Source organism: Tauraco erythrolophus, chromosome 18 (assembly GCF_009769465.1).
Source record: "Tauraco erythrolophus isolate bTauEry1 chromosome 18, bTauEry1.pri, whole genome shotgun sequence".
Classification (NCBI taxonomy): domain Eukaryota; kingdom Metazoa; phylum Chordata; class Aves; order Musophagiformes; family Musophagidae; genus Tauraco; species Tauraco erythrolophus.
This window is the reverse complement of record NC_141482.1, coordinates 4,550,937-4,573,152: the sequence shown is the minus strand read 5'-3', so window position 1 is coordinate 4,573,152 and position 22,216 is coordinate 4,550,937. Positions and strand designations below refer to the sequence as shown.

At 42.1% G+C, this 22,216-nt stretch overlaps 1 protein-coding gene across 3 annotated transcripts in view; it reads right to left on the bottom strand.

The window, feature by feature from the left end:
• The window catches only part of PTPRT (protein tyrosine phosphatase receptor type T), a 461,775-nt gene that overhangs the window by 8,486 nt on the left and 431,073 nt on the right, over positions 1-22,216 (bottom strand). For all 3 annotated transcript variants that reach the window (XM_086623021.1, XM_086623022.1, XM_086623023.1), the window contains 8 exons: positions 15,513-15,589; positions 14,471-14,507; positions 12,988-13,085; positions 11,115-11,231; positions 9,630-9,784; positions 7,154-7,289; positions 5,732-5,881; positions 2,598-2,771 (listed from right to left, as the gene is read on the bottom strand). In XM_086623021.1, coding sequence (XP_086479147.1) covers positions 2,598-2,771; positions 5,732-5,881; positions 7,154-7,289; positions 9,630-9,784; positions 11,115-11,231; positions 12,988-13,085; positions 14,471-14,507; positions 15,513-15,589 — 944 coding nt within the window. The remainder of the gene's footprint in view (positions 1-2,597; positions 2,772-5,731; positions 5,882-7,153; positions 7,290-9,629; positions 9,785-11,114; positions 11,232-12,987; positions 13,086-14,470; positions 14,508-15,512; positions 15,590-22,216) is intronic.

Genomic DNA, 22,216 nt, shown 5'->3' with positions numbered 1-22,216 from the left:
CAATGCCAACAGAAGGGACATGACATGGACTAGTCTTTTTCCAAGCTCCACGCATTAAATACAAATCTATCACCACTTCTGTAGGGCTTGACTCAGAGATGTGGGTAAAGTCTCTTTGCTTAAGGATTATTTCAATTGCTTTAGTCGAAAGTGAGTGACAGAATTTCACCTTTCTTCCTAACAAACCATTCTGCAGATGCAAACATGACTTTCCAATGATTCTCATAGGAAAGTTCATAGAATTATAGAATCGCTTAGGTTGGAAGAGACCTTGAAGATCATCAAGATTCCACGTTACTTGAAAGGGACAGAGGACACAAAGACGAAGGTCAGGAGTCTCAAAATCTGCTGGGGGAGAATTCCTCCCCTCTGTGGGCAACAGCAGTCCTTTGTCTGTATTCCCAAAAGCCAGTAACTCAAGGCAGAAGAGGCTGGTTTTAATGCTCTGCAGTCAACAGACTGAGACAGTCTTCAGCACTGTTTTAACGAGGAGCCCAGCCTGAGTGCTGCAACCCTGTGGGAGGGTTCAAATGGCATTCTGTGTCCAAGGTTAATTTTGGTGAACACAGCCCAGAGCAGCCCGCCAGACTGCCTTCCTGGGACAATTCATGCTTCCCAACCCAGGCTGTAACCCATTCCTTGTGTACCATCATCCCTTCCTGCTCTAGCACTTCTTCCATCTTAGCTTTCGCGTAATACACAGAGCAAGCTGCAAGTCAAGTAAGGTTTGGGGAGAATAAAAAAAAAAACCAGACAAACATGAGAAATCCATAAGGTAGAGGTAAATAAAATGATCAACATCGGGAGTGTGCTGTCAAGTGTTCCCTGCATGTGCCTGTCTTCACACCATAAAAGAACTAACGATAGTTCAAGGCAATATGGGACAGATGATCTCTTGTAAGAGTCCATGCTCAGTACTACACTGCAGATGTGAAGCTATTGGAAAAGACAAAGAATTTGCAAGGTCTGTCTCCAACAAGAATGCCTATGAAAATGTAGGATTTCGGCTGTTCCCTTCTCTGATTTTTTTCCCAAAGCTGCTGATCCCTCTACGGAAGGATAAAAGAGAGGTAGAGAACATCATAGAGGCTGAATTTCAATGATGGGTGAAAAATTCCTCTGTACAAAAATTTTAATTAGCAGGAATTTTGTGGGGAAGGATACAAGAATTAGCAAAGTGATTTGAGGTAATGAGGGCTGAAATGTGCACACACGTTCCCAGTCCCTAAGAAACCAAAGAAGACTTGATTGTGCTTCTGCAGATTCGCCAAAGCACAAAACACACTTTAAAGGAAAAAAAAAGTTTCCTTAGGCATATTTGCAATGAAAACATCACAATCTTTCTGAAAAAAAATCTGAAATTAATTCTATGACCATTTGACTTAACATCCTAAATGCAGTAGAATCACTGTTCCCCAAAGACTGAAAGAACAGACAAAATTAAACAAGACCAACCCCAACATTCCTAGGGAAAAACCAATGACATTTCACCCTGGATCATATTTACACATACTCCAACTGCAACAATTAGTGGCTTTAAAGACATTTCTGTCCAAAGGCAGTTAGGCACCACAGCAAGAAACCGTCAACATAATTCACCCTGCACAAATGACCTGTGCTGTGAGATTCTAGCCTAGAAACAAAGCGAGGGAAAACGCCTTCAGGCAGATTCACATCAGCTCAACTCATGTCCTTCAGCCTTAAAGTATTTTGCACATCTGATCCCTGTACTCCCATATTCTTAACTGTATAAGGTCAAATAAATCACTCCACACTGCAAACTATTCTTTTGAAAGAGCTGATGTGGCAGTTCCACCACCTGGGTGGTGAGACACTGGAACAGGTTGCCCAGAGTTGTGGATGCCCCATAGAATGGTTAGGGTTGGAAGGGACCTCAAAGATCATCTAGTTCCAACTCCCCTGCCATGGGCAGGGAAACCCGCCACTACACCAGGTTGCCCAAAGTCCCATCCAATCTGGCCTTGAACACTTCCAGGGATGGGGCATCTACAAATTCTCTGGGCAACCTGTTCCAGTGCCTCACCACCCTCTGAGTGAAAAATTTCTTCCTTATATCCAATCTAAATCTCCCCTCTTTCGGTTTAAATCCATTGCCCCTTGTCCTATCACTACACGCCCTTGTAAAAAGTCCCTCTCCAGCTTTCCTGTAGGTCTCCTTTAAGTACTGGAAGGAACTGGAACACTTCCATCCCTTTGAGGTCCCTTCCAATCCAAACCATTCTATGATTCTACGATAAAAATTTCTCTTCTAACTTACATGACAACCAACGTACGGAAACAGTTGTCCCACTACTTTGTCCATCTGCCTGTCTACAACACAACCTCAGACTGCATGCTCATGAACTTCTTTGTCAAAAATTACCCACCAACATGAGGCAGAACAACAACAGCAGCATGAGAACCATAGTCTACGTGACCCCTTTCTGTCTGCTTTTGCCCAGTTTGGAGATGTCAGCCCAGAAACTGAAGGTAAAAAAGGTTTTTTGCTTTGGATCCCTTTCTCCCAGAAAAGTATCCTGAGAATGAATAAACTCAATACAGAGTAGGATCAGTGGGGACAGCGCAGCGCTGCTTACATCCATGAGTGCAGCATTGATGTAGTTACTTGATTCGCCATCCACGGAGATGAGAAAGGGCAGGCACCGGTCCAAGGGCAGCACATCCATGCAGCGGTTCTTGTCATGGTTCCTTGGCAAAAGACCGATGCTGCAATCTTCTGGTCGAACACGTGGTGTCACGATATTGAGAGTCTGTGGTGGTGGGGAGGGAAGAAGGGAAAGAAAGACAGAACCAGGCTGAGTGTCTTTGAATTCACTTCCGAGAATTTTGCCATCTGCGCAATATGTTTGTTTCCAAGGCACACAGACAAACCGATCTTTGGGATCCCAGAGAATGAAAAAGCAGCAGCGCTGAGGAGCTTGTTGCTGTTACAATACATTGCATTTTGTACGCTGTCCTGAGGCGCTCTTCCAAAAACCGTAAGCTTCAGCAAAAACTGAGGGCACTACAAACCTCCCAACAATTTCCATCTCTAAAACCCCACAGCAGTTGGACAACACTTCTGCTCCTTCCTAGAGGCTGGAAATACCTGTCACAGGTACAAGCTGCAGCTTTGACCTGGTCATGGGGTGAAACCTCCTTGTGTTTCTCCCAACCCTAGTGTGGAAGCACACATCCATCTCCCTCTTCAAGCAGATCCTGTGCAGAAGTACCCTGAGTACTGACCTGGCTCGCCCAGCAGGTCAGACTGAGTTCAAATCCCCTGGTGATTCCTCAGTCGAACTATTGATTTATCTTAACAATGCATATAAAAACCTGAGAGAAAACGTTGGGATTTTTTTAACAGGAAAGCCTATTTGTTTCATATATTATTTAGACTGCTGCCTTCCTTTTGGAGTGACACGTAGGATGCTTCACTTACATAGTCATACCTTATCTCTGGGGTCTTGCTGTCAGTTTTTTACTGTTATCTGCCTTTACTGCAGCTTGAAAAACTGCATTTCTTTAAATGAAATTTTCTTTTGTGTTATCCACTGTGGAGGCCTCCTGACAAACCAGCCCAGGTTGGTCAGCAGGGATCAAAAGCAGCAGATCAAAGTGAACACATCTTAACACTGTTGCTGAAGTCGTGGCAGATCAGTGACTATCTGATGTCATTCTACTTTCACTTGTTATGTGTCCTCTTCCTGAGCAAAGCCCATGCAGTCATACAGTGAACTCCTTTGCAGCCATCAAAGGAAAACAAAATATTTAGGGGACAAAAATTCTTACCAAGAGCTTGACTTCTGCCACAGAGAGGGTATGAATGGAGAAATGAGGAGGGTCAAACAATCCAAGGTAAAGGAATGTGTCAAAGTATAAAATTTGAAATAACACGGTTGCTCTAAATGATGTAGGTTCTACAAAAAAGTCTCTTTGTCTAGAGATGGAAAGCAGACAGCCTGGCTGGGGAAGCAACAAGAAATCTCAGATCTCTGACAGTGCAGATAATTAGGCAGGTGACTCGTTAGCGATTTATTCCTGTCTATTTTGTGCCCTTCTCCTCTCCCCCTCATTTTCGAACTTATTCAGACTACAAACGCTCTCCAGAATGAGCTTTTACATGTTTGGACAACACGTAGTGCATAGGAAATACAGCCAGCCTTACCTGAGGGCCAGTAGGACCTAAATAACACAAATTACAGCAACGAATCTATAGTAATATCAACTGGTTCACAAAGATTGTAGCAAAAGATACCATCTTTTGCATTAAATCCAGACAACTGGCAACAACAATGTTCTGAGCCAAAATCCTGCAAAAATAGATTCTGCAACTAGACAGAGAATGAGCCTCTTATGCAAAGTACAGTGGAGCATTTTCTTCCCCCAGGAGTTGTCAGCCCCTGGCAGCAAAAAAGAACAATCATGCAAGAGACAAATCTCATCTCGTATCATGACAAAATAAGCCCAGAAAGCCATGACTGTGTTTTTTTTTTAATAGCTTAACAGCATTTGATGAAGTTAGGCTTTGGCTCCTTCATGCCAAGAATCCAGAACCAGAAACACTTTTACAGATCTGATATCACTTGATAAAACCAGATCTTTTTTTAATTGAACTGCCATCAGTTGGGATCCACATTCTTTATCTCACTATACCAACCCTGATGATTCCCTGTAAGGTTTCAGATAAAAACCACCCATTCTCCCTTTCCATAGAGAAGGAGGAAAAGAGGCATCTGACTCAGACTGGGGCTCCCAAAAGACATTCTCTTGCTGCAAAAGATACTTTGCTGGGAAAGGGAGTGCCCTTTTCCCACAATTAGAAGGATCTCCACCTTTTTACTGCTGACTAAGAAGAACCGCCTCTTAAAAAATAGCAGAGGTCTCTCTTTTTCCTGTCAAATTCATCTTGCCCCAAATTTCCCACAATATGATGTTTTTTTCCACACATCAGTGTTGGCTGAAAATCCTAAAGGGATTTACAGATACCTGGGGAATAAGACTGGAAAACTTAGTTCAGTGTTCTACAGGGTGAGCTCTCTACTGTGCCAGAGATACAACTGCACAAGGCTCATGGCTTGTGTGTCCCAAGTCCATTTATTAGGGTCGGATAAGCAATGGTGATAGCAAAAGGTGGAGGGGTCCCCATTTCATTGCTCGTCCTACACAAACTGCACTATGCCAGCACTCGTGAATTTTACTGTATGTCACTTCAGATCTCATCATCAGGTACTTGGCAAAACATCTATAGAGAACTGAGGGATTCAGTTCATTGAGAATCACCAATAGCAAACGTAAGGCTCACTGAGCTCACTCTCTCCTTTGTATGGAAGGACGTCAACAAGTTGATTGTCACGACTCGGAAGGAGCATGTGAGCCATGGGAACAGATAATAAGGGACCTTGAGGCATAAATGTTTCTGCATAAATTACAGAAGAAAATGAACAACAGAATATTTGTTGAAATGAGAAGTACAACATTATGCGTGGAAATTAGTACCCTTGCCTTACTGAAGTGATGGGGAAATTTTTTCCTTGCCAAAGGCTGAAAAGTCCATGCTCAAAACCAAATCTTTGCCTGATCCAACAGTAAAACAACAAAAATCAGCTGAAATCAGACCTTGGCTCAGTGCCTCCCTTCTTTGCTCTGTTGGAAAGCATAAAATAACACACAGAAATTGATTAAAAACCTTCAATACACCAACTGCAATGACTGAGACATAGGAAATTACCTGAAACTCATCTTTTATCTGGCTGGAATTGGTCTGTGGATCTAGTCTGCTGATGTTGTAATATATGGATCTGAATTCACAAACTGGAATGGCCGTGTTGCCACAGAGACATGCCTCCAAAATGGCATCATGGACAAATACATACTGCTCCTGCACAGGGGAGGGGATAAGATATTAAAATCATATTTTCAATACAGATCATGAAATATCACACTTTTTTTTCCCCTCCTTAAATCATGTCCGATATGCATATTTGGCTCTGTTTCATGTGGAGACAAATTACACAGTGTGCTGTGTGACAGCTTTGTGAGCATATTTCATCCATCATTGACTGCGAGGTCTCACGTATTCATTTCAAATTTACAAGTCAAATGGGAAGTCGCCGCTCTCAGAAACGCTGGGACAAAACGGGGGCGGGCTGCGGAGGAAATCAGGGTGTAAAGCTTTCCTCTTGGCAATCAGGAGGCGATGGCCGGGAACAGACTGTGCTTTGGACCTACGATAACACCAGAGAAATGACTGTGCTAACAGGTCTGCTCCATCTGTCTCTTCAAAACCCCTGGACTCTTGGTATTCTGGGCAAAGCTCCTTTCCTGAACTAAATATGAGAAGTCCAACAAAGTTAAAAGCCTTTCTCTGGTCCAGGCTATTGTCCTGTCCCTCAGGAGGGGACAGGGGGCAACGGATTTAAACTGAAAGAGTAAACCTGATTTAGGTTAGATATAAGAAAGAAATTCTTTACATTGAGGGTGGTGAGGTACTGGAACAGGTTGCCCGGAGAAGTCGTGGATGCCCCATCCCTGGCAGTGTTCAAGGCCAGATTGGATGAGGCTTTGGGCAACCTGGTGTAGTGGAGGGTTTCCCTGCCCATGGCAGGGGGGTTGGAACTAGATGATCTTTGAGGTCCCTTCCAACCCAAACCATTCTATGATTCTATGATTCTAAGGCACTGAAGCACATACGTAACACTTGTGCAACAGGATAACAATTCCAGAGAAGTTTGTGCAGCTCCTGGATGCTACGTGATGGAGCAGCTTGCTTAATCGGCACCCAGACTCGAATCAAGGATGTTGCATCTGTTTAGCTTGCAATTGACACCAACTAGGTACTACGGGAGCCTGCAGTGTACCTGTGAATGAGTCATGAGGGGATTCAGGAGCTAGCATTTTTCTACCATGAGAATAAAATTAATCAGCAATGCTCAGACCTAAACTTCAAGGTTTGCCCTCCTGTCTTAGAGGCCCTGAGTAGCTGCCAGTGAATGTGATTTGGTGCACATCTGGACACATTTAGCCACTGAAATTCTGTATAATCGCATCACAAAGCCAGTAAACGTTGACTTAACGAATTGCTAGGCTCCTGCTGAGCAGAGAAGCTGACAGAAAAGCAGTACATCGTACGAGGAGACCTGCTGGCACCTACCTCTGTCTGCACCAAATTGACCCTTTGGGATCGCAGCTCTCGCACGCAGTTAAATATATCCACCACGCCTTCGTTCTCGGCCATGTCAAGCATGATGTCGATGGCAATAAAGCACCCTGTTCTCCCTGCCCCAGCACTAAAAAAAAAAGAAAAAAACATGAGGATCTGCATGATAGACACAGCTGTCTTCTCTTGGAAGCTGCTCCCCTCTCCATATTGGGTTGATTTTTGTGTGCAGCTGAATTAGCTTAGGATTTAAGAGAATCAGGTGAAATAGTATTTCTGGAAAGGGAAATGGGTCCAGGTAGCAGGAAAAAAAGCTTTGTGTTCTTGAATATCCACAAAAAACCATGACTCTATGAAAATAATCACTGTGATTTTACAGGTCAGTTCACCTGCACACCTCTCATCACGCAGGATGTGGGAGAGCAGCCTCCAGGTTGCAAATAGACACAATTCCAGAAATTTTCTTCCATGGGACTCTTTAAAAGGCAAGCACACATTTACTCAAGTGGGCATGAGGAAAGGGGCTCGGTCCTCCACCTCAACCATTTCTTTTCCCTTTTTAATCCAGAGGAGTTTGGGTCCCGAGGAGGGTGATTTCCAGTTGTGGATTGTAAAATTATAGAGAAAGGAGCTCGAGGCTACTCAAAACCTTCAGTTTAGAGCCTCCCGCTGCTTGCGAGAATTGGACCATCTCCTGCAAAACTGTGTTGTCATTGTGTCCTCCTTCCCCCCTGGGAAATCATCCAAGCTGTTTAGGTGTGAAGGATAGAGAGAGGAGAACGTCTCTTCACATTACTCCGAAGGAAAAAGGAAAACTCAGCTCAAATCAGGGAAACTTCAGTTGCATGAAAACTCCAGCAGAGCCGAAAGCAAGGAGATATGAATGACCATAAATTAATGGACCAGATTAATCAACTGCTGAATAGAGAGAAGATATTTTTCATTTGCAGAATTTTAATGAATAAGTGGCATTTCCTCTCCCTTTATCTCTCAGCTTTTCAGAATTTTAACAAATAGTTATAACATTTCTATTTTTAGAGGATCCTGGCACTTCATAAATATCGAACAGTGATATTATCCAGCCAGGAATCGGTAGGGAGAATTTGGTAATTACCACTTAAAGCAAGTCATTAAAATTCAAAAGCAGATAAATAACGGAGAGGAAATGGCATTTATTCATTAGAAAGTGAAGGATGAAAAATTTCTCCTTGCTTTCTTGGTGACAGTGAATCAGGTTCAGACTCCTACCAGGGCCAGACCCATGTCATGGCACCAACGTAGCAAGCTCAGGCCCTGAGCTCTGAATGAATTCCCTTCAGCCAGCCCCTCAGGCTTAGCTGTATTTTATTATAAAACTGATTCATTGTTTGCTAAAGAAACCCAACAAAACAAAACAAAACAGCCCCTCCCTACCCCAAAAACTATTTTACAAAGGTAGGATTTAATTTATTTTCCTTTTTCAAGTGGTTGTGGGATGTATTCTCTCTCTCTTCCTGATCACACAGCATGGCACTTAGAGGCAATTTGCCTGTGGATTGATTAGGGGTGAGATTTTGGGTTAGCCAGCTCTGCTCTTTAGCCTTGTGCTCCAGCCACGTCTCCTTCACAGAACACGTGCCCTCAGCCGTGGCCCGAGCACTGCAGAAGCCGCTGCTACAAACCCAAACTCTGCTTCTGTGGCGATGTCTTTCCTTGCGTTTGCAGCCATCTAACCCCGAAGCCGGTCCGTGGGTGTGTGTCTGCTCTCCCACCACCACCAGCATTGCCTGATCACACTTCAGACTGTTAGTTCTTCATGTCAGGGACACTCTCCTACATACTCATATAGTGCCTTGCACAGTAGGGCTTTAAGCTCAGTCGGAAGAAAACAGTGCAGAAGAGACCCCACCAGTAACAGCAGCATCCGAGGAATTAGGTGTTCAGTCTGATATTCCCATTCCAGCTCCTGGGCTTTGAGGAGGCCAAGATGCCCAACAGCTGGTGTCCAGACCCAGGAAGACAGACAAATATTTCAGATAAGATCATTGATGCTGGCACAAAGCTGAACTGCGGTGCGTGTGGGTAAAGAAAAGCAAAGTTGCTGTAAAACTCTCCGTCAACAGCCCTGCCTTTTTGTAGCATCACCCCTTCTGCCACGTGAAGTTTCTGGTAGATAAAGCCTGGAACAGTTGTCCCAGACATTTACCATTTTTCCAGCTCTGCTATGAGTAGCTAAGAGAGTATAGGCCACCAGAGAGTCTTCTACATTTGACTGGCTCTCTCTGACCTACTTAATCATCTCCAATTCATGCCAGCTAAGATCCAGAGCTGCCACTTTAGAAAAGAAAACCAAACGCCACTTTGTTTCCTTGTGATGTCCACAACTTATACTCTTAAACAGACAAAACGTAGTTGGTTATTGTCAGACAAGAAGAAAAAAGGAAAAAAGCTGAAAAAGTTGATGGAAGAAAGGCTCAAAGAGCTCACATACCTGCAGTGCACGACGATGGGTCCTGCTTCAGGAGGATTGAGAAACTTCACTTGACGAACGAAGCCCAGGAGGCCCGTGGCGTAGCAGGGAACGCCGTGGTCCGGCCAGCTGGTGAAGTGGAACTGCCGAATCTCTCGGATCTCATGGTAGCCTTTCTGAGGAGACAACACAGCCTCTATTTTTCTTCCATCAGACTGCAACCAGCATATTCTGATCACTGCTCCTCTCCCTCACGCAGAGGGCTGAACAAGCATCGAGCTCTCATTACACATGGGAACGTGTCCTGCACTGCTCTTCACTCGGATTTCAAGCTGAACTCCAAGTACAAATGAAGTGGGTAACATACAACTGAGGACTATGAAGGTCAATATCAGCTCCCAATTCAAACTTCTTGTCTTAGAGTTCAACTCAGCTGATTAGGAGCTTCATGAGGTGACTCCAGTTCCAGCACACCATGGCTGCACTTATCTTGCCACGTTATTTCCATAAACCACTAAGAAGTCATCCTTAAATCCTTAAATCCTGAAGTAAGAGCCTGGGGAACGAACACCCACAGAGTGGGCATGCCCCAGGTAATGGCAGATTTTCTGTCATCGCCTGCCAAAAAATCTGTTTGAGATTACAGCTGGGGGTGAAAAGGGTAGAAACACCAGTTTCTAGTACCCAGTACCAGTACCCAGAGCCATCACTCAACTTTTCAGGTGAGACCAAGTTATTGGTACGTGAAAATTGATGCCACTGTGTATGCCCTGCCAAGGGTAATGCAGAAGCATGTGGATGTTTATTGTACAGGAAATGTAGGTGGAACCCAGCAGCAGGTCCTCTAACCCACCAGATTTTGGCACTAGCACTTCTTACCAAGTTTTTCAGTGATTTAATTAAATATGGAGCTGATGTATTAGAAAACTGGAACAATATTCCCAGTGTGGCTGAAGTTCATTTAGCAGAAATTTTTGAAAAGCTTTAAAACCACTTACTGAGTGTTTGGAGAGTAATTGGGACAGACCTGGAATACTCTGACACTTAGACTTCCAATTTCTAATTACACGTAACAAAAACCTTCCAAATCCTGCCGATTTGGGGATAGTTTTTATACTCTTGCCTTTATTATATTTTTATTTCTGTTGAAAGGGGACCCCACCTGGCATCCATTTTAACTGATACCTTTTTTCATCTGCAATTTGCCACTGTGAAACACGACAGTTATTATTCCTGGCATACCACCAACTATCTGCTGGCTTTTGGATGCATTTAAACTTCATGCACTGTGGATTCTACTTTTGTGGCTACATCAAGATGTTCATGTAAAATCATTTGTCCAAAATTGGAATCTCTGTCAAAAATTGAGGTTTCTGAAGTGAAACCTGTCCAAATAGTAACAGCTCCCATCTCCAAGACCATTCTGGATGCGTTTCCCACAGTTCACGTTTCTGAACACAAATTAAATGTTGTATCAAAATTTCAGCTGACTGAAGATTTCCTTACCTTTTGCACAGTAAATGTGCGTATGACATACTCTGCCAATGGTTCTGTCTCAATTAATGTGACCTTAATATCTCCATAGACCTCTGTGTCATCTGGCCAGTATCGAACACACTTTACCTGAGGGGAAAAAGGAAAATATTGAGAGGAACTAGCTCAAGTTGAGTCAGAGCTGACCTACATTTTACTCCGCTTTCAAGCTGAAGCCAACGCAAATTGGGCTTCCTTCTGATGTACAGACCTCGTCAAAATTAACTGTATAAATTAGATCAAAATTCCTTTACCATATGCAGAAACTACAGGGAGGATTTTTTTCAGTTTCCTCTATTGTGAATGCAAATGAAAAGGATGCATTTAGCTCTTCCTCTTCAAGATAGTCTTCCTTAAATTTCCATACGTGTCCTGACCATACATCAGGTTTACAGAATACCTGGCAATCACTACCATGATCCCTTTTGAGAAAAATCTATGCTCTTGCCAAAGAATTTCACTTCATTGGGATTGTGAGATACCGTTGATACGTTAAATTTGTTTGACTTGAAGTTTTCTTTATCGGACGTGGACACAAACTTGACATTTCACCAGCTCTGACAGGCCTCAGCTAAGGCTCAAGAAAGAAATCTCTTGATCACGTAAACATATCCCAAGCTCAGCCACTTCTAGAAGCCATGTGCACAACTAATAGTAGAAATTAAAGCCAAGGCTGTGAAGCTCTAGAAGGGATATTTAAGCTACCAAAGACTTCCAAGATATTAAATGCTCTAGCATGAAAGAGTGGAACAGCACCTAAAAGCTGAAGCAATTAGTTACTGAGAAGCAGGTTTCATGTTCCAGTTCCAGTCATAATCGGAAGGGGTTTTATAAATATTAAATATGATTAATGCAGGTTTGTTGGTTTGGGTTTGTTTTTTTTTTACACAGAGGCATTTATTTCAAACTGTAGTGTCAGTAGAAGGTAAAATAGAATAAATAACAATAAATGAACAGAAGCAGCTGGCATTCAACCATGAGATCTAAAGAAAATCAAAGACAAAGCAGCTGAATTACTAATGGCTGTAAGTAAACTATTGTTTAATTTTGTCTTGCTGCCAAAGCAATGGAAGGTGACAAACATCAGGACAAAATTTTTAAGAGCTCCAGTTTCTGGCTGAGAATGTCCCTAAACCAAAGGTCTCCAGGAGTGGGAGGAATATCCTGGGGAAAGCCATTCCAGACATGTCGTCTTCTTATTCCCTAAAGTCAAGTCTACGCCTTTCGAGTTATTTACATTTGCTCCCACCGTGGACTTTGGTAATCGCCTTGTGCTGACACAGGGACTTCTGGTTCATCCAAGTCCTAGAGAGTGAAGCGGTGGGTGCTGAGAAGGCCAACGCTGCTGGGTGGCCCCAGGATCCAGTTGTGCACAATCTCATACCACCACGGAATGGCCATCTTCTGAAGTGACTGGAAGCTCTAGGCTTTGAACTGCCATTTAAAGAGCTCTTTTGATAGTCTGAACACCAGTCACATGTTCTCGCCCCTCTGGATTTTTGTGGGTAGAGAAGTATTCAAATAATACAGATAAAGAATAATTATTACAGAAGTACAATTTTCCTTCTGTACTGAAAAAAAGAGACAGCTTCTCAGCTGGCATAAATTTGTATAACTCTGCTAAAGCCGAGACTTACACCAGGAACAAGATCCTTATTAGTCTGAAAAGGAAGCAGCTAAGTATTACAAAATCTAGCATTTTAGAGAAAAAACCCGGAGTGGCTTAATACATTCCCTTACTACAGTAGCTAAAAGGCATTTCACTCACTGATCTTGCCTGAACAGCAGCACTGTGCTACACCCAGTGCTGGTTTGGCTTTATGTGCTCGGAAAGCGATACCCTTACCCTGCCCACTTCCACCAAGTTGGTGACCATGACAACACTTGCAGAGTTTTCTTGCCAAATCATCCTCCAGAAATCCTTCACCGTCTCTTGCATCGGCCCTGGGGCAGGAGAAAAGACAAAAGGACATCTTAAGAGAGTGCATCAAATGCCAACGCTCTTTCCAGCTGTTCCCCAGCCATTGCCCTGTTCCCACAGGATCCCACTCTCCCTTTCAGAGCATCCCTCTGCAATTCAGGGTTACAGTCTGAACAGAATTAGCCTGTGAGGTTACACAGAACAGCCTTGAGCTTTCTGAGAGATCGGACACCTCACCCTTCCTTGCAGCGGGTATTTAAGGTTCTAGCACCCTGGAAAGAGAGGTGATGCCTGTAGTGTTGATTGTGGAGATAGTTCCAGTGGATAATCACGTGTAAGTGATGAGACACGGAGGCACCCTAATTGAGTCTGTAATTAAGGCTGTATTGAAATTTGTACCTGATATAGCACTAAAATTCCTCCATTTCACACTTTATTAATTATGAAGGAGGAGGGAAACATGCAGAAATTAGCTCTTTTCTGAAGTTTCCCCAGAGAGAAAAAATTCAGGTTCCAACAGCCAAACAGCCAGTACTCACAAGAGGTTTATTAGACTAGAGCCTTCCTCTGACCTTGTTTCTTTCCTCTCTTCTACGCAGCAGACAAAATCTCCCACGGACTCCTTTCACTCTGCCCATACTCCATCCTCCATGTTCTCTGCCCTGCTGCATCCCCTACACCTGTACATCCTCAGATGCCAGTTTTATTCTAATACCATTTTTCACTCTTTCAACAGGGACAAGCCAGCAAGGAAGTCATAAAGCAGAATTTAAGAACAGAGTCATTTCTATGAACATCACATTTGCAGGTAAGGAATGCACAAAAATGAGGACAAACAATGGTAGAGGAAGTGCTGATAGCATAAGAGTTTGACCAGCGATGTGGGAAAACAGCACTCTGTTGTAAAGAGAAGGAGCAGGGAGGTTTGTCATCTAACAAGGATAACCCTCAGCATTGATTTGTGTCTTTTTTTCTTCTTCTTCTCCCCCCATCAACGGCGTAGGAAACTACTAAATTACACAAGGTGGTGTTCAAATTCATTTCCTACTAGTTGCCACTAACCAGAAGTTCATCCATAACTGTCCTCCCCAAGCAATTTCACTCCAGAAGGTAAAGCTAGGCTCTGTAAAGTCCCTTTTAGTTCTAATCTCATACCTCATGCACAAAGGACACATTATAAATTGTAGTGCCACCTCTAAGTCCGTAGCACTTTTTATTCCTGTAGCTGAGGTTTTGCGTTTGAGTGTCTTAAAGTTCTTGGAACATCCTATATCCTTCGCTTATGTGCCCCTATACCATGTCTTCAGATATTCCTCAAAACAGAAGATGTCACCCTAAAAACAGCTCTCACAATAGTTTAAAACAGCAGTGGCTTTACAAATATTTAGACATACAAGAATGAACTTGCCTTGAGTTGCAATGTAATGGCGAGGCCGGTGGTATCCCTGGAAAAAAAGAAAATACGTGACAGTCTGTGAGATGACAGTTCAGACAAAGCACAACAGCATGTATTTTATACCCTCCAGGTACCAACATCTGCTGCACACTTAACAGTTCCTGGTTATCAAGTGAAGACAGGCAGCTAGGTTGCCCTACGAGATTTTAGGTGATGGTATCTTGCTCAGGCTCAATAATAAGATGTCATTATGCCAAAGAGCAATGAGGAACGGGGCAGTTTTCGGTATTTACTTGAAGAAACACAAGCCCTGTGACTAACTTGTGAGCAACTCGAAAACAAACAGGCAAAATTTGCATGTTCTTGTTTGAAAAAGAACCAAAGTGTACATTTGTGTCTGTATGAAAATGCTGCATATCGGTCTTACGTAAATTTATTAGGTGTATTTTTCATACCATAAAGAAACTAGGTGATCCTGATCTAGGTGGTCCTGCTCTGGCAGGGGGATTGGACTAGATGATCCTTTGAGGTCCCTTCCCATCCCTGACATTCTGTGATTCTGTGAAACTCTTCTGAATGTTGCCACATTCCTAAGAATTAGCAGTTGCATATGAGAAAATGCATGTTCATTCGATCACTCTGTGTGTGCGAGGGAGGCTGCTTTTTGAAAGTTATTTTATGACACTAAAAAAAAGATCTGTCAATCTATCTACACGCCCTCTGCACTGCAACTTTGCAAGAAGTCGATAAGTCTCAGGTATCTACTAACGCTGTCGCGAGGGGCTGATACAGATTGCTGCATACGTCACTTAGCCCACATCCCACTTATGTTGGTGGATCTGTCAAACGTAGGAAATCTCCATCTGTCCAGATTGGTCAGACAGAATAAACTGGAGACCGAGAACCTTCTCCCTGTCACAACACGATGTTTGTATAATGTTCAGCTGTCATTCGTGTCAGATCAACAGTCTGTCCCTATGTAAGATACACCAAATTCATAAACAGACTTGTCAGCAGGAGCGTCTGTCGGAGCAGGAATGTCCAGGAGCCTTACGTCGATGTAATTGGCGTTTATGTAGTCAGAGTGAGGGTCCCCATCCAGCAGTTGCAATCTCACTCTTGAATGATCATCTGAAAGAAGGAAAGAAAAAAAAGTGACAGTAACGATAAAGAGGACTTTGTAAGTGCTTCGTTTTATCTGCCGATTCCTGCAAGTGGGTAATTGAATACGTACAATAATCAAAAATGAAAGAATATCAGAGATATTCCTGTTCCTGGAAGCCCTTTCTTTTGTGTTTAAGATGTAACGTTTAGATCCTGACGTGAGTGTTCATTCATACTTTGTGTTCATTAAATTCACTGCTGTCACTGTAACCCTTACAGAGCTTTTACACAGACCACAAATGTTGCTTAGTTTTGGAGGTCTTAGGACAGATCTTTGCAGGATGCATCTCCATTACAAAAGTCATCTTCACACTTCGAAGTAACAGCCTCCCTGGCTCCATCTGAGCTACGGAAACTGAGGCAAGAGCTAAAACTGTCAAGATCAGGATAAAAATAAATAGGTCACGACAGAGGTATAAAAGATCAAGGAGGGTAAAATGGCAAATGAAATCCTGCAAATAAGAAATAGGGCAACCCAGCAACCTGAAAGGCAACACCGAAGGAAATCACAGCAATGTTCCTTTATGCAACCCACAGAACTCACGGCAACAAAACGCCGTCAAGGCAGTGTTAAAAAAAAAAAATTAGAAATGTTCATGGTTTTGAGGACGTTCAAAGTTACTGTAGATAAGGCAATATAATAACAGATATCAAGCTTTTCATCTCCTAGCAAGCTCTACAGTTCAGAGGCAGAAAGGAACTACCCCAGCGGGCAGATTATGCCATGATTTTCCACCAAGGGAATATTTTGATCTTTCTCTGGAACAGCTGGTGCTGGGCTCTGTCAAAGGAACCACTCTGCGAGCCGGGCTGTTGGGCTCATTTGGTCTGGCAACCCCAGCACCGGTTAATTGCAGAACTGCTATCTAAGGGCCAGTAGCTCACAAAGGCTACTGGGTTACAGAGGTCACTGCTGGGCATGCCGGGCTCGTTTCTAAAGGATTTTTGAAAGAAGTATAATATAGAGTCCATTAATTTTATTTCCTCTCTATCAGCTTCGTAGACCCTAGCTCTCACATCAGTAAAGCATTACTGTTTGGAAGCAGTTGGCAAAACAAGGGCCTAAGCATGATTTACATTCAATTAAAAAGAATGATAGCAGCAAAACATAAAATTACGAGGTGTGATTCTGCAGTAACTCAGTCAAAAAGGGTTTTAGTCATCACTTAATTAAATGTAGAATCAGATAATAATTGTGAAGACAGATGTGCACGCAGTTCTGAAAACCAAGATTTGGATTATATATGAAATATTCATTTGGTTATTGTAAAGCAATGATTCTCATACCCTGTTCATTTTTTGGGTGAGGTTCTTCGCACCCAAAAATACAACTACGTTGCTGTATTTATCAAATCCTGTATTTATATCGAAAAAAAGGTTACCATCAAAAGCTGTTATATTTGTATTAATAAATATAACCTGCGCAGATGCAGAGGAAGTAGGTATATTTCTCAGAGTGCTGATGTTCCCGATTCGAGACAATTACCTGCGCTCAAGGCAACTGCACTAGGAGTTGCAGTAAATCATGTGGTTCGACAGACAACAAAAGAATTTATACTTGGAGCAATTCACCAAGACAGACAAAGAGCTGATTAAACCGGACATCTAGATGAAATACACGAAATCTCCCGTAAACAATTTCACACTTGCAATTCAAGGCAGCAAACGAAGCTAGTTAAGGATCCCACAGAACAAAAGGAAAGAAAAACACCCCTCGAGCTAACGGTGGGCAGGGGAACATTTACTAACTCCTCTTGTGATGCCACAATATAACAACGTTATGGAAGTCTTACCTTATTGCAACAACAGAACTAAAAAGTGATGAGACTAAAAATGACCCCAATGACAGGTGAAAAGGATCTCAGGTTGATTTTTTAAGTGGGACAAAGACACTGTCGACATGCGGTGAGTAGCTGAAGTGCTCTGAATAGCCCTCAAGGAAGAATCTACCTCTCTTTAGAATAGAACCAAACAAATTTTGAAGTTGCAGCTCTTCGAGCCATTCTTTAGTTATAAGCTTAAAACAGACAGGACGAATACCTCCTGAGGGAGTTAGCTGTGGAAGACCCCAGAACGAGACTGCAGAAGAGGTCTGTCTATACATTTAAGACAATTATGGATAAAGAAAACATGCTCTGTAGCTGTAAAAAGTGGTGTTGGTTTTTTTCCCTTTAAGTCAATATGGTTATTCTATCTGTGAAGAACAGTAACAGATGAAGAAACGATCATTGGAAATTAATTATATTTTTTAAAAAGGACGCATTCAGGTTTAGGTCCAATTATATTTTGGGACCAAGTGAAAAATACTTTTAGTTGAACTTTGCTTCAGGAGGACAAAATTCACAATATTTCACTGCATATTTTATAAAAATGAGATTAATTCCTGTGGAAGATTTATTTCTCTTATGAGCATGAACAGTGCAGCAGAAAAAAAATCTGTGAATATGGTAAGCACACAAAATATTAATAATGTCTTAATGGTGTCTTTAATCTCGTTCTCAAGTTTAGGAGTACCATCTGAACAAAACTTCATGAAACAACTTACATTTTAAATCTCCTTTTTTCCCTCAAACTTTGGAATTTATTTAGGTTTTTTTTTATGGAGAGGGGAAAAAACCAATGTAACTTATTATGCTACTAACAGTAATGATATTGTACTTAGTTTTTTTTCATCTATAGACTTTAAAGGGCTTTTTAAAGAACAGCAAATGTCTTCATTATATCTTCTCCCAATGGTCAGAATTTATTTCTGATTCTGCACCTTTTCCACTGGATAACACTAGTCAAGGAGAGCACATATTTGGCACACTGAAATTAAAGTGCTGCTGAACTCTTCAGTAAATTTATCACCGTTACAAATTGATTATAAGAAACTTCAAAAATGGAGGAAGAAACAGAAGAAAAATGCATGTCCATAACATTCAGGATGGAAAAAAAAAAAAGGAAATATACTTTACCAAATGTATAAATGATTTTATTTCTCCCAGTTTACTATAGTCCATATGTAAGTCAGCAGAACTCAAAATCTGTGTAAAGAGTACTTTGACTGAAAATTGGTCTTAAAACAGATTTCAAGAATGACAAGAATTTCACTGAAAACCATTGTGCTCTCATGTTAGCACAAACACGTTATCGTTTCAAACTTCTGTCAAAATTCCCATTAGTGATCATTTGAAATATCAGTGCCATTTTTCCACATCTGATTTTGACACCAGCTCTGGATTAATCCCACGCAACTTTTGCCATCTAAATATTACGCAGCTAATCTAAACTGGCTGTCAAGGATCCCCAAGAAGTCAATGAAGAAATACAGGCATCTTCTGCATCTTTTGAAATGATTCAACTCAGTTCTGGTACGAAAAGATGATTTGCCCTCCTGAGGCACACTGTCCTTCCCTTTCTGTCCCCACTGATCCTGGACCGTGCCGTGAGAACTGGGCAACAGCAAGGCATGATACATCCCACCCTCTCAGGATCATGTAACATGGACATTGCACAGACAAGCAAGAGTTCAGGCACTCCAGAAGAAACCATTGAATAAAAATGCTTGGAAGATAAAAGACTTCAATTTCAAATCCAACACTGACATGTGGGTTCTTTTTATGTTATGCATTATTGTTGTCCATGGCCAAGAAGTGCACTCCACCTGCGTTTCAGCTGAGAGCTCTGTTAATCTCTCTCTATTGTTCATTTCTTCAACAAAATTCTCTGCTTAATTCACAGTCTTCCAGCCCAAAGCATATGGTAGTCAGAGCATGAAGGAAATGAAGCAGATTTCTCTACTGTCATCAACAGATTTCTCTACTATCATCAACTCAATAGGACCATCACAAGACTTTAAGGGGGAAGACAGTAGAGCTCCACTGCAGATGAGAGGATGTGTCTAACGTAGCACCAGTATGAGCACCCCATGAGTGCTGACCTCCTCCGGTAATATTGTGCTCAGTAAAGGGAGAAAAGAACGGGCAAGAAACGCTCTCCTCTAAGTCAAGGCAAAACACAATTCTATGTCTTTATTTCCTCAGCTCTCATCGGAGATTTTTTACTCTTACAATATAATGGCTCTACATCTGGAGAAGATGGGGAGAAACAGAATAGAACCAAAGGTCCCATATAGCTTCCGGATGTTTTCTCTTCTATGCAATGGGTTGAGCTCGACCCACAAAAGCTCAGCATCCCTCCCCTAAAAACCACTTGTTGATGCACTTTGAAGGCCTCAATATCTAGGCCCTAAAGCAAATTTAAATTATTTCTCTTCAGCATATAAACGGATTCACTATCTACCCTTGCCCCAGAAAGAAAAATCTTGTGTCTCCACAACTGGCTTTGTGTTTACAGCTTTTATACCCAAAGCACAGGAGTAAAGCTTGTGGACCATGCTGATATAACAAAAAGTTCAAGTAGGACAGTTCCGTCCAGCAGGTCAAATCTGTGCAATTACAGCCCATCTTTCCACCATCAACAGTGGATTTCTTTGGTCATACAGACCCCACATCCACTCCACAGCTTTTCCTTTTCTCAAAAAAAACCCATACAAGCATTGCAGATTGAAGAGAACCCTGAAAAGCTGAAGTTTATAGCATGGGGGAGCTTAAAGCTCTCTTGTATCTCCTCTCCATGAACAGAGCAGCCTCATCTGCAGTTTTGGTTTCAAAAACATAAGAACAGCAGATGTTGGGGCTGTTGGTAAGACCTGGGTTTTCACAGAGAGGCACGATGTTAGTGCAGCCCTGGGAAAGCAGTGAGCCGAGTAAAACAGTCCTGCAAGTGTACTCTTGCCCAGAAGGCCATAAAGACAAGATCTAATCTGCTGTGATTCACTGAGAAAGAGCTTACAAACCCAGGGTTTAACAAAAGCCTCCGAAGCAGTTACAGAAGTTAGATCTAAACCTGCCTTTTCAATTCCCTTCCCAAAAGGCACGGGATATCTCGTTCCAGGAGTAATGAAATGACAACTGTGGTTAAATAAATAATGTTAATTGCCATCTGCAGCCTTTTCCCAGATAAACTGGTAAGAGCAATCAGTGCATACTCCGGGTTTTACCAGCAATTACGATTCTAGCACAACAAAGCTGCTAAGGGTGTAATCGTTTTCCACCTCCCCTCCTCTGCTCAGGCTTTTGCACAGTTTGTACCTACTGAGCACAATTCGTTTTCATGATCTGCCCGGAGGGAACTACTCTCCTGCTATTCCCAGCTCCGCTATCAATTCTCTACTCTGGATCCTGTCATTGCTTTTGCTCAGGGAAGTTGCCCAATGTTGCCCCTCACTGACAATTTCCCACCAGTTTTACAAAAGGTCTGAGGAATGACATCCCTTCCTTCTCTCCAACCTCCTCAAAACGAAGCAAAGATTTTGCTCCATTTTACTTTATTGCATGTCACTAAATTATCTTGCTGTCTTTCCACAGAGCTGTTGTCTCTTCCTCAAATTCTTTGTTTCATCCATATTTGAGGTGAAGAAAACACACTCAAATTTGTTATTCACCTTCAACGCTTCGGCATCTTTCCTGTCTTTTACTGCCTTTGCTTTCCTTTTCTGTGCCTTTCCACCCTCCTAACCTCATTCTGAAATCTTTCCCAATAGCCCTCAAAAATTTGAGCTTCTTTTCTGATGTTTTATAACGTGCAGACACTTCTTGCTTAGCTTTGATTACATTTCGCATTCCCTTATTCAAGCGCATCACCTCCCATCTGTATTGCTACTGTGCTTATATTTATAGCTAAAAGGCTGACATCACTCTTCGTTAGACAACAATTCATCTTTGTGAACTCCTTCCCTTTAGATAAAACCCCATTTATCTTCCCTGATTTTGCTTCCTTAATTTCTTCTCACATTTCACTCGGAGTTCAACATTTTCTTTGTGACCACCTTCAACATAAATTAGATGGTGGCTATTGCACACAGTCTTGTCTCTTTTCACCTCCACTTTTAAATTGTATCAGCTGCTTCCTCAAATTCGTACAGAGAAACAGTCTTTCACGTTTCCTTCCTTATATCATACTATGGCATTTCCATCTTCAATCCAATGTGTAGTTGTTAAAGAGGGACGATTCGTCTGTCTTAGACTAATTTAATGTAAGCTAATCACACAGACAGGGAAATTGAACTTCTGTCTGGAGTTATCTCTCTTTGTCACTAGGAACACGGGAAACTCTCAGCGAGGTGGAACTTTTAGGCAGCTGAAGTTAAGGAAGACCATTTTCACACTAACTGTAATACTCCAGTACTTTCATTCGCCACATGGAGAAACAAGGACTGATGGAACTGGTGAGCTGCTCACAACCAATGCAGAAAGCCAGCAACAGAAGCGGGATTAGATCAGGGCTCACAAACTTCTGATCTTCATTTTCAGATTTCCTCACCTTTACCATGGGGTCCCTGAACTGACTGTTCTATGCCATTCCCCCAAAACTGTTACATGACTCATTTCTTCCAAGTCTTAAAAGACAGAGAGGAGTAGTTACATGTGAGGTGATCTTTCTTTGTGGCTAAGGTTTTGTTTTTTTTTAATTCTGTAGTAAAGTCTGTTTGTTCTACAGGTAATACATATTTAACCTGAGAAAAAATACAGGACTAAATATATCACTCAG